The sequence below is a fragment of the Aotus nancymaae genome, unplaced genomic scaffold (genome assembly GCF_030222135.1).
Source record: "Aotus nancymaae isolate 86718 unplaced genomic scaffold, 86718_ANA_hifiasm-v0.15.2.pri h1tg000006l, whole genome shotgun sequence".
Taxonomy (NCBI): domain Eukaryota; kingdom Metazoa; phylum Chordata; class Mammalia; order Primates; family Aotidae; genus Aotus; species Aotus nancymaae.
Genome location: NW_026988417.1, coordinates 75,714,732 through 75,734,612, shown reverse-complemented (window position 1 = coordinate 75,734,612; position 19,881 = coordinate 75,714,732). Strand labels below are relative to the sequence as shown.

Here is a 19,881-nt window from a genome sequence, read left to right as displayed (position 1 = left end):
ATACAGATTATCTCAAATCACCCAATAAACATTTAATAATAATTTGTGTTTGATTGCCATCGGTTTTTTATTTTTTTCCTTTTTCTTTTTCTCCATCATTACCCTCAGTGGTTGCCAGAGTTTTGTGTGTGTGTATATATATATTGCTAAATGTCTGTGTAACTTGTATTAGCCCTTCATCATTCTTTGGAAATGACTAGAGTTTTCTATAGCATTGCAGGTTGTTGCATATGTGGTAGAGGTGTACTGTGCACTCTAGGTGCATATTGAAGATTAGTTCTCTTTTGATGTCAGACAGAGCTAAGATCACATCATAGCCCCACTGCTTAGAGACTGTGTCTTAGCTCACTCCTTTAGAGTTTTGTATTTAACTTTATTAGTAGTCTAAAGTTCTTGAGGCTGTAACTTTTTTAGGCTTGTAAGAGATTAATATGAAAGTTTTATTGCATTCCTGATGGCAAAAAATGAGGAAATAGAATGATTGTCAGATTATTTCTAATTCCTTCCATGTGAAAGAAGCTAGAACCACAAAGAACCAGTTCTGCACAGCTCTTATTTTTTTTTAAAAAAAAAAATACTATGCCTATAAGAACCTATATAGATTTTTGCCAATGAGAAGCAAGAGGCGAACATTTGCTGGATGCTTTGAAATAGAATTCCGTGTAGTAGGTGAGCTGTTATTTTTATTTCAGATTGCTTTGGCCTTGAACAAAGTGGATGGAACCAATGTGGTAAGAAGGCCTTTAAAAATAGCTACCTTCTAAAACTTTGGCTAGGTCATAACAAAGAAGGAATTATTTAAGAAATTTGTGTTTTATGCTTCATGGTATAAAAATAAATGCTTATTCTAGATATCTCAATAAGTCAGTAATTCTTGACTGGGCGTGGTGGCTCATGCCTATAATCCCAGCACTTTGGGAGGCCAAGGCGGGTGGATCACCTGAAGTCGGGAGTTTGAGACCAGCTTGACCAACACGGAGAAACCCCTCTCTACTAAAAATACAAAATTAGCCGGGCATGGTGGCACATGCCTGTAATTGCAGCTACTTGGGAGGCTGAGGCAGGAGAATCTCTTGAACCCAGGAGGTGGAGGTTGTGGTGAGCCGAGATCGCGCCATTGCACTCCAGCCTGGGCAACAAGAGCAAAACTTCGTCTCAAAAAAAAAAATTAATAATTATCGTTTTAAAATAGCATGCGCTTAGCTGGTAGAGCATTCCTTTCTCTTGACATACATATTTGAATTTTGTAAAGGAGGAAAAACAATTAATGACTACTCAAACACTTAAGATAAATATTTTTTCATTTTCTAGGGAAAAAATTGGTAGGAAAGAATGGGAAAGTGTTAGCAGTAATAGTTCTTTACTTTTCCTCTAATAGTGTTTCTCAAATAAATTTACTCACTGTTGCTTCTTATGATTAAACTAGCTCTGAATGTTGTTGGTTGGGTCTTTTGTCTTCCTTGTTCACTAATAACCTTTTAATGCTACATTCTTCACCTTCCCCTGTAATTGTTTTGTGTACCAAAGGCTCTTAAAGACTCTGACCAAGTAGCACAGAGTGATGGGGAGGCGAGCCCTGCTGCTGAAGAGCAGCTCTTGGGAGAGGTACTTACTTTTTTTCCATATTATATCAGACAAATTTGTGATATTTGTGTATCTCACATTAAAATAAGGAAAATTTTCTTGACTGCTTGTGGCAAAATGAGGTTGAAATAAATTGTTTTCTTTGAGATGTTTAGGGAGGAATCTGTTTACCTGTACTGACAGAAATATCATCTCCAAACACTTAGTTCTCCAACCTTGTTTCTGGATTATATGACTTAAAACTAACATTTGATGTGAGATTAACATAATTTGGTCAGATGGCTATCAGGATGTCAAACTAAAAAGAGATTTTATTCAGAAATCCTCACTGCATTGCATGTAAAGTTAATGTTTTTTCTTGGCCTATTATTTTGGGCCAACTATCAGTGGCATAGGCTTCTGAATTAGTACTGAACATGGAGTTGAAGTAAACAATATTTCATTAAACTTGTTGTCATGATTTTCAATAAATGTGTTCTTAGTTGATAATTTTTGTAAATAATTAAGAAGAGTCCTTGAACACAGAGTTATATCATTGATTTTTCCATTTAATTTTCTGGGTTTCTTTTTTTAACCACTAATGAAGAAATCTATAATTACTTTTCTTGCTTTCTAACTTTATTTCATCTTGGGAAATTAATCAACAAGTTCTTGCTTCTCATCTCATCTTTGGCTTTTTCATTGTTCTTTGTGATACCTTGACTATGTAATGTTTTGTATAATTTTTTACTAAGTTATAAAAATGATTCATCAGTAAATGTAGTCTATTACAAGATGATTACAAAAATCATTTTCCTTAGCAGTGGATTTACTAGAGTTTAATGAACAAGGGAATATAGGATATGGATAAAATCTTACTAAAAATTTGAACTAGGCCAGGCATGATAGTTGCTCATGCCTGTAGTCCCAGCACTTTGGGAGGCCAAGGTGGGAGGATCACTTGATGCTTAGGAGTTCAAAACTAGCCTGGACAATGTAGTGAGACCCCATCTCCAAAAAAATTAAAAATTAGGCATGGTGGCACATGCCTGTAGGTGTAGCTATTTGGGAGGCTGAGGTAGGAGGATCACTTGAGCCCTAGAGTTCGTGGTTGCAGTAAGCTAAGATTGCACCATTGCATTTCATCCTGGGTGACAAAGCAAGACCCTGTCTGATTTAAGAAAGAAAAAAAAAAAAAAGGCCGGGTGTGGTGGCTAATGCCTGTAATCCCAGCACTTTGGGAGACCGCGGTGGGCGGATCACCTGAGATCGAGAGTTCAAGACTAACCTGACCAAAATGGAGAAACCTCATCTTAAAAAAAAAAAAAAAAGAACTAATATTGGCCCAATTTAGACAGAATTGTAGGATACATAGAGGAATGTACTTTCATGTATGTACAACTAGATTAACTACATATTATCAAATAGAAGACTATTTGGGAATGCACTCATGAATAATAGGTAAGAAAAATATGCATTTAATGAAATAATAGTAATCAGTGTGCACATTTGGTTCTATGAAAAAATGTGTTTAAGGAGGTAAAATCTTCCCCTTTATCTTAATAGCTGTTTGTTTCATAGCTTACACACTGAAGGTACTCAGTACCTAATAAATTGTGCATTTTTTGGCCTTTTATCTATTTCAGAAGCCCACAAATAGTTTCTAGAAAGCAGTGATTTAAAAAAAGAAAAGTATTTTTATGCAGGTTTGTTACAGAATGTAATTAGATCACTATTTCTGATTTATTCCTTAATGTGAATAAGTTAAATTCTTAATTTCTTTGGTTTTTTTTTTTTTTCCCCCCCCCCCGGCAGGAAGTTTGGTGGTTAGGGCTTTAGAATGAGACAGTCCTGCTGGGCACTGTGGCTCACGCCCGTAATCCTAACACCCAGGGAGGCTGAGGCGGAAAGACCGCCCGAGGCCAGGAGTTCGAAAACAGCCCGGGAAACATAGTGAGACCCCGTCTCTACAAAATCCAAAAATTAGCCGGGCGTGGTGGCGCACGCCTGCAGTCACAGCTACCTGACAGGCCGAGGCGGGAGGATTGCTCGAGCCCAGGAGGTCAAATCTGCAGCGAGCCATGATCATGCCACTGCACTCCAGCCTGAACGACAAAGCAAGACCATCTCAAAAGACAAACAAACAAAAAGAATCAGACAGACCTGGGCTTGGTCACACTCTGCCTTATACTGGCTGTGCCTTAGGCAAATGACCTACCCTTTCAGAGCCTCTGAGACCTCACCTGTGTTACAGGAATAATAAAAGAACATCCCTTCCAGGGTTGCTGAGAGGACAAAATGAGAGAATGTAAGCAGCATGGTGTTGGTGATGGGGGTGATGCAGAAAGCCTGCCTGGCCTCTGTGTTCATAAGTTTCTTTTTTTTTGGGGGGGGAATTTTTTTTTTTTTAAAGGAAGAAAGAAAGAAAGAAAAAAGAATAAAGAAGAGGAAGAAAAAGGAAGAGAAAAAAAGAGAGAGAATGGGAGTATTGCTTTCTTGCCCAGGCTAGAATGCAATTTAGTAATGGGTATTGAAAACCTCTTTTATACCAATAATTATACTTAATGATGTAGACAGGAAGGCATAAGAGAAGAAAATAACAAACAAGCAGCCAACCAATATTTCATTTAAACCTATGAAATGCTATGCGATTACTGAGGAGTGATTTACTTCCAATTATATAGTCACTTTTGGAATAGGTGTGAGGTGGTGATGTATGTTTTGTGCATTTGAAGTGGAGAGTTCTATAAATGTTTATTAAGTTTACTTGTTCCAGGTCTGAATTCAAGTCCTGGATGTCCTTGTTAATTTTCTGTTATGTTGATCTATAGAATTGTTAGCTTTTCTTGTTACATTGATCCTTTTGCCATTATTTAATGTCCTTCTTTGCCTCTTTTGATCTTTGTTGCTTTAAAGTCTATTTTATCAGAGGCGAGAATTGCATCTCCTGCTTTTTATTTATTTATTTTTACTCTCTGTTTGGTTGGTAAATCTTCCTCCTTCTCTTTGTTTTGAGTCTTTGTGTATCGTTACATGTGAGATGGGTCTGGATGCAGCATACCGATGGGTTTTGGCTTTTTATCCAATTTGAATATATATGAGTTTAACACTGCCATTTGATGCTAGCTAGCTGTTTTGTCCATTAGTTGGTGTAAATTTTTCATTGTGTTGATGCTCTTTGCTTTTTGATATATTTTTGGAAAGGCTGATACTTGATACTGGTTGTTCCTCTATATGTATAGTGCTTCTTTCAGAAGCTTTTGCAAAGCAGGCCTGGTGGTGGTGAAGTCTCTAAGTACTTGTTTGTTCACAAAAGATTTAACTTTTCCTTCGCTTATAAAGCTTAGTTTGACTGGATATGAAATTCTGGGTTGAAAGTTCTTTTCTTTAAGGATGTTAAATATTGGTCCCCACTCTTTTCTAGCTTGTAAGGTTTCTGCTGAGAGATCTGCTGTCAGTCTGATAGGCTTCCCCTTATGGGTAACCTGACCTTTCTCTCTGGCTGCCCTTAGTATTTTCTCCTTCATTTCAACCCCAATAAATCTGGCGATTATGTGCCTTGGGGTTGGTCTTCTTGAAGAATATCTTTGTGGTGTTCTCTGTATTACCTGGAGTTGAATATTACCCTGCCTTGCTAGGTTGGGAAAGTTTTCCTGAATGATATCCTGAAGAGTATTTTCCAACTTGGATTCATTCTCTTTGTCACATTCAGGTACAGCTATCAAACATAAATTAGGTCTTTTCACATAGTCCCATATTTCATGGAGACTTTGCTCATTCCTTTTTATCCTTTTTTCTCCAATCTTGTCTTCTCGTTTCATTTCACCAAGCTGTTCCTCGAGATCTGATATCCTTTATTCTGCTTGATCAATTCGACTGTTTAAACTTGTGCATACTTCGCTAAGTTCTTATGTTGTGTTTTTCAGCTCCATCAATTCACTTATATTCCTCTCCAAATTGTCCATTCTCATTAGCATTTCGTCAAACCTTTTTTCAAGGTTCTTAGTTTCTTTGCATTGGGTTAGAACAAGTTCTTTTAATTCACAGAAGTTTCTTATCACCCACCTTTTGAAACCTGCTTCTGTTATTGGAACACACTCGTTCTCCATTAAGCCTTGTTCCGTTACTGATGAGGAATTATGATCCTCTGTAGAGGGAGAGGCATTCTGATTTTGAGTATTCTCTGCCTTTTTAGGCTGGTTTCTTCCCTTCATTATATATTTATCCCTCTGTCGTCTTTGTAATTACCGACTTTCTAACTAGGTCTCTGAGCGGACGTCACTTGTTGATTCCCGGTGCTGAAATCTGAGCAATCCACTGCGCCGGCCAAAACAGCAGTGTTAAGATTGATGGTGCTTTTCTGCCCGGGAATCTCCGGACCCTGCACCAAGAACTGCTGTGCTAAGGCACCAGCAAAACCGCCGCACTGGCCGCAAGAGTCGCCCTGGCAACCTGTGGGGCTCCTCCGCTGGGAATCTCTTGGTCCATGAGCAACACATATTCGTCTGAAAGTGTGGCGTCCTCTCGTTCTCTGCGCTTTCACTGGGAGCTACGAGCCCAAGCTGCTAGTGATCAGCTATCTTGGATCTCTCTCCTTCTTTGAGTTTTAAATTTCAAAATGCTTCTCTTTAGTTGGGGAAAGGGAATTAAGGTTATAGATATTCTCCTGTAATAGTCAACATTAATAATTAAGCATATTTACAGATGGTGCAGTGCTGTACTCTGCATTAAAATTACCCAGTTCTAAAATGCCACTGACCTTGAATACTAGATGTTTACATTCGGATGTGTAAATAACAAAGCACAGAAGATAGATATTCCATCTAATGTAAGAAAGCTGTGTTTTTCTTTAAACCTCTGATATATTTTTGTCTTCTTTTGAATTTTTATGCATGGAAGAGAAAGCATTTAAAATTATTTGCCAGCAAAATGCCTCCATTATATTTCTTCTAAAGAAAGCATTGAGTTTATTTTTAATCAGTCTTGCAGGTAGTCTTGGAAATTTGTAACAGAACTGTATATATATTTTTGTCATACTAACCTGCTGTTCCAGGTATGATTAATTTGAGTGAACACAAAATGTATACTTGAATTTAAATGTATTCATTAAATAATGTACTTACATTGCTTTTATACTGTGGGTACCAAGTTATTTTTTTTTCATTTCCTTTTTTAGTGATTCAGTTAAAACAAAAATACCTGGCCGGGTGCAGTGGCTCACACCTGTAATCCCAGCACTTTGGGAGGCTGAGGTGGGCGGATCATGAGGTCAGGAGTTCAAGACCAACCTGGCCAACATCGTGAAACCCCATCTTTCCTAAAAATAGAAAAATTAGCTGGGCATGGTGGTGGGTGCCTATAATCCCACCTACTCAGAGGCTGGAGAATCGCTTGAAACTGGAAGGCAGAGGTTGCATGCAGTGAGCCGAGATCTCACCATTGCACTCCAGCCTGGGCAACAACAACAAAAACAAAAAAACAGAAAACAGAAAAACCCAAAAACACACAACCACCTTATAATCAAATCCAGTGGACAGGAATTACTAGATGTGTAAAAGCAGGTTTGTTTTAAAATTTAAAAATAACATAATTTAAAACTATATTTTGTGTATTTTGGACCACTCACAGTTATCTAAGGAAACAGAGATTCTTCAGCTTCATTACTGAGATACCAGTAAGGAATATGTACATGTTAGTTTGTTTAATAGTGTTCTTTTTTTTTTTTTGAGATGAGTCTTGCTCTGTCTCCCAGGCTGGAGTACAGTAGCATGATCTTGGCTCACTGTAACCTCTACCTCCCAGGTTCAATGATTCTCCTGCCTCAGCCTCTCCAGTAGCTGGGATTACAGGCATGCACCATCATGCCTGGCTAATTTTTGTATTTTTAGTAAATACGGATTTCACCATGTTGGGCATGGCTGGTCTTGAACTTCTGACCTCCAGTGAGCTGCCCGCCTCAGCTTCCTAAAGTACTGGGATTACAGACGTGAGCCACTGTGCCTAGCCTGTTTAACCAGTTTTCTTCATGACCTTGCATTTTATTTATGATTATATAATGGGAGGTAATATTTAGGGAAGTGGTAGATCTTACTCTATAAACTTGTATCTGAGAACTTTTCTGTAATAACTTGGTATATCATCTAGTCTGTAGATAGAGTCATGTATAATTTTTTTTTGTCAGCAAATCATTCCACAGTTTTATTCTGGCTAAATTGTTGCTTTTTTCATCTCTTTAGCACGTTAAAGAGGAAAAAGAAGAATCTGAATTTCTTCCCTCATCTGGAGGAACATTTAATATCTCTGTCAGTGGGGGTAAGTACTTGTTGGTTTTGATTTCTAATTTTTTTTTAACCATTGGAAAACAAATAGTTCCTGCATTTATTTAAAATGTTTTAAGTCAGGTGCTGTGATGCATGCCTTTAGTCTCAGCTACTTGGGAGTTGGAGACAGGAGGATCACTTGGGTCTAGGAATTTGAGGCTATCCTGGACAACATGGTGAAACCCTGTCTCAAAAAAAAAAAAGGTTTTATCACTGGTGGTAGAGTGTGAGAAAGAACTCAGTTTTCCTTTAGTACAGTACATGTAATCAGTGCCTTGGGAAGGCTGGTGTGTTCAGACACCTACGTGATCTTTGATAATCCATTTAAAGCAGTCTGGAAAACGTATTATTTTATATGTATCTCAGTATATTTCTATAGATCTCTTCCATAAATACCAATAGCTTGTGTTAGAAATTAATCCACTAGTAATCAGAAATTAGTGTTGTGGTCTCCATTTGTGTACATATATAAAAATTTATGCATGTAGTAGTTTGTTGTTGGTTTTGGTAACAAAAACTCTATTTAACTTGGATGTATTATTTTCTTGTTGCAGACATTGATGGTTTAATTACTCAGGCTTTGCTGATGGGTAATTTTGAGAGTGCTGTTGACCTTTGTTTACATGATAACCGCATGGCTGATGCCATTATATTGGCCATAGCAGGTGGACAAGAACTCTTGGCTCGAACCCAGAAAAAATACTTTGCAAAATCACAAAGCAAAATTACCAGGGTATGTTACTTTAAAAATAAACAATAACATTTATCTTTCTAATTATGAAAACAGTACACTGTTGTTATAGATAACTGAAATGCAGAAAACAGTGAAGAATTTTAAAAACTCATTCATAATTCCTTGACCTGGAAATAGTTGTTGGCAGTTTGGCATGATTGTTCTAGTTTTTGTTGTTTTTTTATATATTCATAATTTTAAAGATTAAAAACATTAGGCTGCTGGCGGTGGCTCACACCTGTAATCCCAGCACTTTGGGAGGCCGAGGCAGGCACATCACTTGAGGTCAGGAGTTTGAGACCAGCCTGACTAACATGGTGAAATCCTGTTTCTACTAAAAATATACAAAATTAGCCGGGCATGTTGGTGCATGCCTGTAATCCCAGCTACTCAGGAGGCTGAGGCAGGAGAATCACTTGAACCCAGGAGGCAGAGGTTGCAGTGAGCCGAGATCATGCCATTGCACTCCAGCTTGGGCAACAAGAGCAAAACTCCGTCTTTAAAACAAAAAAAAATGCCTGGACGCGTTGGGTGTCCCAGTACTTTGGGAGGTCCAGATGGGTGGATCATAAGGTCAGGAGTTCGAGACCAGCCTGGCCAATATGGTGAAACCCTGTCTCTAGAAAAAAAAAAAAAGAAAAAAAAAAAAACACAGCTGGACGCGGTGGCAGGTGCCTATAGTCCCAGCTACTTGGGAGGCTAAGGTAGGAGAATCACTTCACCCTGGGAGGCGGAGGTTGCAGTGAGCCGAGATTGCGCCATTGCACTCAGTCTGGGTGACAGAGCAAGACTCTGTCTCAAAAAAATAAAAATAAAGGCTGGGCGCGGTGGCTCATGCCTGTAATTCCAACACTTTGTGAGGCTGAGGTAGGTGGATCACAGGGACAAGAGTTTGAGACCAGTTTGGCCAACAGGGTGAAATTTGAGGCTATCCCCGACCTCAAATTTCTAGTAAAAATACAAAAATTGCCAGATGTGGTGGCAGGTGCCTGTAATCCCAGCTACTTGGAGGCTGAAGCAGAAGAATTGCTTGAACCTAGGAGGTGGAGGTTACAGTGAGATTTCGCTACTGTACTGCAGCCTGGGTGACAGAGCAAGACTGTCTCAGAGGGGAAAAAAAGGATTAAAAATATTTCGGTTATTTCAGAAAGGCTTTACATAGAAAATTTTAATGGTAAAAATTTCAACATCCCCTAATTCTGTCAATACATTGATGCATATCTTTCTATACATCTTATCTGTGTATTTGTAGAATTTTTTAACAGATTCAGGATCATACTTATGTGTATGTGTGTATATATGCGTGTGTGTGTGTGGTTTTGTTTATAGATACTGTTGATTACATTGTAAGTAGTTTTTTACATCATTAAAGATTTTTATTAAAAAATTTTTTTTTCTTTTTTGAGATGGAGTCTTGCTGTATTGCCCAGGCTGGAGTGCAGTGTCATGATCTTGGCTCACTGTAACGTCCGCCTCCTGGGTTCAAGCAATTCTTGTGCGTCAGCTTCCTAAATTGCTAGGATTATAGGCGCCCACCAGCATGCCCAGCTAATTTTTGTGTTTTTAGTAGAGATGGGGTTTCACCATATTGGCCAAGCTGGTCTCGAACTCCTGACCTCAGATGATCCACCCACCTCGGCTTTCCAAAGTGTCGGGATTACAGGTGTGAGCCACTGCACCTGGCCTTATTAAATTTTTTATTTGCTCTGTAATATTTCATAGTGAGAAGATATAATGTTTCCCTTATTTTGGTATGTTTAGGTAGTTTCCAATATTTTCCTAATAGAAATAAACCCCTTGTTTATATAGTGTTAAACACCTTTGGTGTGCCTAAAGTTTTGTACAAATTTCTGATTTAAGTTGGACTGTAGTCCTAGAAGAGGAATTTCTGGCACAAAGTGTCCCATTTTTTTTTAACTTTTGAGTTCAGAGGTACATGTGCAGGTTTGTTATATCTAACAAACTTATGAGTAAACTTGTGTCATGGGGGTTTGTTGTACAGATTACTTCATCACCCAGGTATTAAGCCTGGGATCCTTTAATTATTTTTTCTGATTCTCTCCCTCCTCCCACCCTCCAGTAGGCCCGGTATGTGTTGTTCCCCTCCATGTGTTCACATGTTCTCATCATTTAGTTCCTACTTAGAAGTGAGAATATGTAGTATTTGGTTTTCTGTTCCTGTGTTAGTTTGCTAAGGATAATGGCCTCCAGCTCCATCCATATCCCTGCAAAGGACATGATCTCATTCTTTTTTGTGGCTACTTGATGTTATTTCTACGTTATAAAGTAATTTTTATGGAAGTTAGTTTTCATAAAAGTTGTACCAATATTGAGTCCCACCAGTCTCATCTCATGTCACTCTCTCCTCTGTTATCTTTTAGCCACAGTGGCTGCCTTGTAGTTCCTCTCTCACTCATTGCATGTTCTTTTCTCACTGGAACTTTGCATCTGTTGTTCCCTTGGCCTGGAAGACTTTTTTCTTCTTGATGAAGTTAATTCCTGCTTGTCCTTCAGAGATCACTTGTCAAAAATCTACATGCTTGGGCAGTTTTCCCTGATCCATCTGACCAGGTCACACCTTCCTATTAAAGGTTCTGATAGCACCTTATATTTTTTCTTCTCAGCACTTTATGAAATATGTCGTCAGTTGTTTTTGTTGTTGCTGTTGTTTCTTGAGGAACAATAATACCATTATTATGTCATTTGATTCAAAAATATATTTCATTTTGCTGCTGTATTTGGCATGAAATACTTGACATGATTAATTAGCCAGAATTAATTTTTATTGCTGTGTTAAGGCATTTAATTCTTCTTTTGTTTTCCTTTCTCAAGCTCATCACTGCAGTGGTGATGAAGAACTGGAAAGAGATTGTTGAGTCTTGTGATCTTAAAAATTGGAGAGAGGCTTTAGCTGCAGTATTGACTTACGCACAGCCGGATGAATTTTCAGCCCTTTGTGGTAAGAAATGTGTTTTATATTTAACTGCATTACATACGTGGCAGGATATATTGTAAATAAACTTAAATGACAAATTTTATTAGAAACTTTTGTAAATCTGTGAATCACAAAAAAGTAAAAGTTCTCATTTCAGTGCTTTTCTCAGATTTATTAAATATATTCTTCATATTTATTTATTTTTTAAAAATTCATTAGTGATTTTGGTTTCAGACAGACTAGAGTTGGAATCTTGCCTTAGCTACTTAGTAGCTGTATGATCTAGGAAAAATTACTTTCTAAGCCTGAGTTTATTCATCTGTAAAATTGACCATAAATAGCTCTCATTTAATAAATGTTAGCTATGATAAAATTAATAATGATGACATTAGAATAGAAATTACCATTATAGACCATGACTAAACTGGTGGCTAAGGAATAAATATTTGCAAGAAAAGCTCAAGGCTACTAGTATAACAAATAGCCATTTGCTACCTTGGAAGAATTATAAGAATATAAAAATTACAAGATACTGACTGCTTTTTTTTTTTTTGAGACAGAGTTTTGCTTTTGTTGCCCAGGCTGGAGTGCAATGGTGCGATCTTGGCTTACTGCAACTTCTGCCCCCTGGGTTCAAGTGATTCTCCTGCCTCAGCCTCCTGACTGGCTGGGGTTATAGGCATACACCACCATGCCCGGCTAATTTTGTATTTTTAGTAGAGACGGGGTTTCACCATGTTGGCTAGGCTGGTATTGAACTCCTGACCTCTGCTGATCCACCTGCCTTGGCCTCCCAAGATGTTGGGATTACAGGTGTGAGCCACCATGCCCAGCCAAAACTGCATTTTTATAAATAATTTATATTAGACTTAGCTACCATCGATAAATCTATTCCAAATGTGCCTTTAGGATTTTTTTTGTTCAAATATTGTTCCTTATTGTTTTTCTTTCTTTCTTTCTCTTTTCTTTTTTTTTAGTTGATCAAATTCAGATGGGATGACATCTTTCTTTTTTTTTAAGATGCAGTCTTGCTCTTGTCGCCCAGGCTGGAGTGCAATGGCACAATCTTGGCTCACTGCAACCTCTGCCTCCTGGGTTCAAGTGATTGTCCTGTCTCAGCCTCCTGAGTAGCTGGGATTACAGGCACCCACCACCACACCTGACTAATTTTTGTATTTTCAGTAGGGACGGGATTTTGCCATGTTGGCCAGGCTGGTCTCAAACTCCTGACCTCATGTTCCGCCCACTTTGGCCTTCCAAAGTGCTGGGATTACAGGCGTGAGCCACTGCGCCTGGTCCCATTTATTGTTTTTCTAACATAATTAATAAAAATTAGTTGTACAGCTAGATAATAGTTTTGTAAACTCATTTATTATATACAATTTGTCACTCGCTTTCGTTCATTTAACAAATGAATATTTACTAAGCATTTAGAGTGATTTTGTTTCTACATGCTACTCATTGTTATGAAGCTTAATCCATGCCTCTGAAAATATTGTTTAGCTGCTCACAACTTCATACACAATCATATACAGATTGCCTTGGGTATAATCTTATTTTATTTTCCTCTTATTTATAGATCTTTTGGGAACTAGGCTTGAAAATGAAGGAGATAGCCTCCTACAGACTCAAGCATGTCTCTGCTATATTTGTGCAGGGAATGTAGAGAAATTAGTTGCATGTTGGACTAAAGCTCAAGATGGAAGTCACCCTTTGTCTCTTCAGGTTAGTATCTTTGAAGCAAAAGGGACTTATTTTTTAGTGTTGTCTTTCACCCTACTTATCATCAAGTTATAATCTAGAAATTGATTTGTTCTATACATTCAAGAACTTCTTTTGCTGGATAATTATATAAATTTATTGCTGTCTTTGAAGAAGCAAAGTTTGAGAAGATGGGATAGGAAAATGGGGTTGCAGCTGTTGTAAGATCATGGTTGTGATTTGGCAGTTTATTGGGGGAAATAGGTGGCAGGAGGATTGAAAACAGCAGTAGAGTTTACCTCTTTTTCTGTGTGCTCCTCTGTCTGCTTCCAGTGGCTCTGCCTGCCATAAGCAAAGAAAGAAGCAATGTAGGTAAAGGAATAGGAGGCATCCCCAATACCAATAGAGAATCTTTATAGTTAAGGGAAAAATGAAAGTGAGAGGTAAATGGAATCCCATGTAACAGGGGTCCCCAACCCCCAGGCCATAAACCGGTACCAGTCTGTGGCCTCTTAGGAACACAGCAGAGGTGAGTGGTGGGTGAGCGAGCATTATTGCCTGAGCTCCGCCTCCTTTCAGATCAGTAGTGGCATTAGATTCTCATGGGAGCACGAACCCTGATGTGAACTGTGCATGTGAGGGATCTAGGTTGCATCTTCCTTATCAGAATCTAATACCTGATGGAACAGGCCAGGTGGAATAGTTTTATCCTGAAACCATCCCCCTTGCTGGCCAGTGGAAAAATTGTCTTCCACGAAATCGGTCCCTGGTGCCACATAGGTTGGGGACCACTGCCATGTGACACCAATACACAAGCAAGAGAGGAAGTAGAAAATGTGGGGACTATTCTCAGGCACTAACTATATATTTAGATATTTTTTCCTAAGCATTTAAATCAGCAGAGTCTTATGACAATTTTACCATATAATATTTCTCTTTCTGGAAAGAGATTTTCTCAGTAGAGTCATTGCTTTAAAGATCACTATTAAAACAAAAAAAAAATGGGTAGAAAATCAAGATTTTCCTTTTAAGAGCTTCTGAGAGGAAAACACTTGTTTTACCCCTCTGGATTAAGGTACTTAGGAAAGGCAGAAATGTATGATATTCTTAGGCTTTCTCCCAGAAGCATAGCTCCCCATTGTGGAAAGATTTGGTATTGAAGGGCAACATGAGAACTTAGACTTAAAATAGTAAACTCCTTTGGAAATCATGTGTCTCTGTCTATGGGTTACCTCATAGTAGTACTATTTTTATAGAATAGATGGTATGATATTGTATTCGTCTGTTTTCATAGTGAGATGAAGAAATACCTAAGACTGGGTAATTTATAAAGAAAAAGACGTTTAATGGACTCAGAGTTCCACATGGCTGGGGAGGCCTCACAAGCTTGGTGGAAGGTGAAGGAAGGAGCAAAGGCATGTCTTACATGGTGGCAGGCAAGAGAACATGTGCAGGGAAACTGCCCTTTATGAAACCATCAGATCTCATGAGACTTACTATCAAGAGAATAGCACTAGAAAAACCTGCCCTATGATTCAGTTACCTCCCACTGGGTTTCTCTCACGACACATGAGGATTATGGAAGCTACAGTTCAAGATGAGATTTGAGTGGGGACAGAGCCAAACCATATCAGATATTTTCATTCATAGCCCCTCCCATATGTGCTAGAACACAGTTTCTACCTTCTGACATCTGCCTATCATTTTCACTTTGAGTATTTGCCTATTTTAGCTCACTAGACTATTATCTGGTAGTTTAAGGATATTTAGGAGAAGGTGGTAACTTATGCCCTATCCATGAGTAAAAGGCCTTCTTCTTCCTTACTACTTTTTCACTTACCTAAATAGTGGCTGTACTTTTCTAAGAGGAATGATAATAGGTACTGTACTTTAGTGGGTTTTGGAAATATTAGTAACTGTTGATCTTTTCCTGCTTCCTCTCATACGTCTTGATATTTCTGTTTGTTTCTCTCATTGTTTTCATTTAGGATCTGATTGAGAAAGTTGTCGTCCTTCGAAAAGCTGTGCAACTCACTCAAGCCACAGACACTAGTACTGTAGGAGTTCTCTTGGCTGCGAAGATGAGTCAGTATGCCAATTTGTTGGCAGCTCAGGGCAGTATTGCTGCAGCCTTGGCTTTTCTTCCTGACAACACCAACCAGGTAATTACAATTGACCGTTTCTGTAATGTTTGAGTAAGGTGAGTCTAGTAGACACCACTTAGCATTAGACATAAACATACTAGTAGGTGGAATATTTTGAAGCAGTTGAATTTCTATAAGCTGACTGTAGGTAAATGTTATTGACAATTCTTCAGGGATCATTTTAGGTGTATCTAAGCTGTATCAGAGAGAGAGGATGCTCTTGTAGTGTGACAGATTCCTTTGTACTGAGGGACATAGTATTTTAGGAAAATGATTAGGGAAAAGACCACTTTTTATTTCTAAAGCCAAATGCTGATTCTTTGTAGGAATCTTTTATGTCAAAAAGCTGTAAATGTTAATGTTTAATCAAACAAATGGAGTTGTTATTTTAAAAATCCCCTATGTTCCATCCCAGGTAGTATTGAAGAAGTTCATTCTGTATGCCCTTTTAATCTGATACTGCCTGTGGGCAAGTATATTTTTACATATTCAGTGCAGAGGAAACTAATTACATTGTCTTTATTTATTGCACAATAAAACTTGGGCAAAATGATACTTCTTTCAATTCAGTTCAACAAGTGGGTATAGAATGGTGAACAAAATTGCCAAGATCCTTTCTCAAGGAAGCCTCCAAACTCAAGTTGGCTATGGGCAAGTAAACATGGGATTCCAAAAATGTGATATAAGTACTGTGATAAGGGTATTGGTGCTATGGAATACAATAGAGGGGAACCCAAACCCAGTCGTGGAGCATGGGTGAAAGTACAGGTGAGGTTTGAGGACACTTTTCCACAAGAATATTTATATCTGCATTTTGTGTCTGATGAAGCTTGATTTTGAGCCTTGCAGATACTATCTTGTCACTGTACTTTTTTACTAATCACTTTATTCTGTTTTTGATGTATTTTTTTAGTCAATTGTTTTCAGTATTTTGTCTGTTTTTGGGAATTATTGTACATTTCATTGAGTAAAAGTACATAATATTCTCCAGGACTATGGCAGTATGACTCTCTAGTTGGTTTTGTATATACTTAGCTGTAAGATCCGGCTCATTTATTTCTGAATTGTTGATGGGAATATTAGGTAGAATAGATGATACATAATCTTTTCCTTTTCCTTTATGGTGGCTTTGGCATACTAGTTTTATAAAACTTTTTACTTAGAAGTAAAAAGTTTTATATACATATATATGTATGTACATGTATATATGTATATATATATGTGTATATATATGGAGCTTTATCTTAAGACTAATTTGCTGTAAGACCTGTAGCTCATCTAGCTTAAGATTAATTCATTTTTAGTACCATTTATAATCACATCCATTTTCTATACATTATTCTTCATACTTTTTTTTTTTGGACTTTAAAGAACATTCTTTAGGCCAAAAAAAGTATATTTTTTTGATGTTATTTCCTATTTATCTTGGTAGACCTTGCGTTTTAGGGGGGAATATGTCCTGAGACTTCGTGATAGCATTGTAATATACAATTCTCCCCTGTAAAAGGAAAATAAAATATGCCTAAAACATTTAAATGATCCCTTTAAACCTTTAACAAATGTATAGGAATGTCTAATTTTTAGAGATAGATCTTGCCGAAACATTTTAACACGTTGTCTTTTTGTTATTTATTAACACTTAGAACATATATGGTCACCTCATACTTTTGTAAATCTCTATGCATGTAGATCTGTATGAGTTACAGATCTGAATTTCACATCTTACTCTTCATTTCAAAAATCTCTTTTAACATTTTCATCTCTTTCTTAGATCACCATTTTCTTCCATAACCATCTTTAATAATTGATTCTCTTTGTTGGCCTTTTTTAGTTACAGTTTTTAAAGTAGTTTTGTGATTTATGAGCATTGGGTAACCACAAGAAAACATCAAAGAGTAGTAGTGATAAGTGATATTGGTCTTGCATAGTAACCATAAGGTGGGCATTATTCAGATCCCTGCCTCAGTTAAATTACAAGTTGCACTGTATGTCATGGACCTTTGGTGCCAGTCTTGAGTAGTAGAAACTATGACGTCAAATCTGTGAGTGTCAGGATCTATTGTATAATACCCAGCATTATGAACAAAAAGGGTATGTTGATGAATAATCTGATTAAGAAAATTAACATGCTGTCATATAGCTAGGGGAACTCTTAACAGTTTGCTTTTTTTCTATTCCTTTTTTAAGCCAAATATCATGCAGCTTCGTGACAGACTTTGTAGAGCACAAGGAGAGCCTATGGCAGAACACGAATCACCTAAAATTCCATATGAGAAACAGCAGCTGCCCAAGGGCAGGCCTGGATCAGTTGCTGGCCACCACCAGATGCCAAGAGTTCAAACTCAGCAATATTATCCCCATGTGAGTGATATGGTCCAGATGAAGCAGGAACACTCTTGTATTTCTCTTCAAATTGGTGGTTTTCATTTGTTCAGCAAAAGACCTTCTCTGATATGGTAAAACCAGACAGTATATTGTTAAAATAGATACATTTTTTAGATTCTTGAAGTTTTATTAATGATCTATGTTTTGAAATCATCTCTCTCACTTGGTCAAACAAATTATATTTTAGATATAAATTGGTTTTAAGCTCTCTAGGGAGATTTATTCTATTTCTCTGTCACTCAAAATTTACTTACAAATGTACATCTATTATTGAAACTTCTGTTTGATTCATTTGGCAGGCTGTAAAGTAGCAGGAACAATCTTGGTGATTCGGTTGTTTTATAAAATATTTTTAAAAGATAGTATTTTTTAGTATTCTTTTTTTTATTATTTTATTTTTTATTTTTTAGTATTCTTAATCATTAGTATAGGTTTAGCTTTAGTGTATTCTGTATTTGCACAATAAAGAGTATCCAGAATATAGACTTTTTTTGTTTTTGGACAATTTAGATATTAGAGAAAAGTGAATGACCAAAGGTTTTTGAAGTTAGTTGTAGATTATGTGGAAAGTGAAAAGAATTAATAATTTTATTTAAATTACCAAATGTTTGGTGTTACAAAATGTGGCTTATTATCTTTTACTGTTTCACATAGAAACTTCCGTATTTCCAGACCAGCAGATAACTCTTCATGTCCTTAAATGAAGAATATTTTTTTCATTGGTAGTAAATGGTCTTGATTGATAGCAAAGTTAGCAGGTACTCTGCCTGTTTTAAAGTAGAACAAATTGCTATGATAGGATTGATGGAGTCTTTTTACATTTTGTTATAGAAAAAGTAAATATAAAATCTTGAAGAACAAAAAAATTTAGTGCTCTTTCTGTCTGTTGTGTTTTTGATTGGTACTTAATCAGGATAGATTGCATTTGAATATTACTGTTAACTTATCTAGAATACTTTCTATTTTGATTTTGCTCATTGATTTGACAAATATTTGTTGAGACCCTGCCATGAGTACCTGGCATTGTTCTAGCTGTTGGGGGTATATTTATGAACAAAATAGACTAAATTCCCCCTGCCACTAGTCTTAGAAAATCTATGACATAGGTAGGGCAGAGCAGATGATGGCTGGGAAAATTGAGAAGCAGAGATGTCAAGCAACCCACCAGAGCCGAAGACACAGAGTTTGAATTTCTGAGTATTGCCTGGCTGATTACCAGCCAAATTGAGATTAGAACTCCCAAGCATCTTGTGTTAAACCAAGCTACATGTCATGCTACTGAAGCAAGGCAAGCTCTTCATTAGGAAAAGAGAATATTTACTCTTTATGTCCTTAGCTTTATTTTTCTGGAAAAAGGTAAAAACATTGAAAGATTTGTTATACTTTGATTTACCAATCTTATACTTGCAGGAAAAGACAAAGTGAATCATAAAGCAGTGAGTTTCTTGATGAAATCTTATGATACACTGAATGAATGAGGACAGTGGCTTGTGGTTTTAATGCAGTTTTAACAGGCAGGGGCAAAGGGATGAGAGGGAGGCCATATCGGTAGGAGTTCCACTTCTACTTTGACCAGCATAACTTTGCCTTTACAGTTGACCCTTGAACCACATGTGTTAGGGGTACTGACTCTGAATGCAGTTGAAAATCCATGACTTCACTCCCCAGAACTTAACTCCTAAAATTAGCCTGCTGTTGACTGGAAGCCTTGCTGATAACATGAACAGTCCATTAACACATATTTTGCATGTTGTATTTATTATATACCGTATTCTTAGCAATGATGTAAGCTAGAAAAAAGAAAATATTATTAATAAAATCATAAGGAAGAAAAAATATATTTACTATTCATCATTAAGAGGAAGTGGTCTTCATTCTTGTCTTCACATTGAGTAGGCCGAGGGGGAGGAAGAAGAAGAGGGATTGGTCTTGCTGTCTCAGGGGTGGCAGATGGAGAAAAGGTGGAGGAGGTAGAAGGGGAGACGTGAGAGTCAGGCAAACTCAGTGTAACTTCATTGAAAAAATTCACATCTGGCTGGGCATGGTGGCTCACGCCTGTAATCCCAGTACTTTGGGAGGCCGAGGCGGGTGGATCACGAG

The 19,881-nt window shown here is 37.4% G+C and overlaps 1 protein-coding gene across 50 annotated transcripts in view; it reads left to right on the top strand.

The window, feature by feature from the left end:
• Window positions 1-19,881, top strand: part of SEC31A (SEC31 homolog A, COPII coat complex component) — an 80,487-nt gene that overhangs the window by 35,099 nt on the left and 25,507 nt on the right. For 19 of the 50 annotated variants that reach the window (XM_021669625.2, XM_021669621.2, XM_021669620.2 and 16 more), the window contains exons 13-20: window positions 693-731; window positions 1,528-1,605; window positions 7,800-7,875; window positions 8,438-8,616; window positions 11,449-11,575; window positions 13,131-13,276; window positions 15,241-15,414; window positions 17,584-17,757. In XM_021669625.2, the coding sequence (XP_021525300.2) occupies window positions 693-731; window positions 1,528-1,605; window positions 7,800-7,875; window positions 8,438-8,616; window positions 11,449-11,575; window positions 13,131-13,276; window positions 15,241-15,414; window positions 17,584-17,757 (993 nt within the window). The remainder of the gene's footprint in view (window positions 1-692; window positions 732-1,527; window positions 1,606-7,799; window positions 7,876-8,437; window positions 8,617-11,448; window positions 11,576-13,130; window positions 13,277-15,240; window positions 15,415-17,583; window positions 17,758-19,881) is intronic. The other 31 variants (XM_021669627.2, XM_021669624.2, XM_021669623.2 and 28 more) reach the window with 3 other exon arrangements.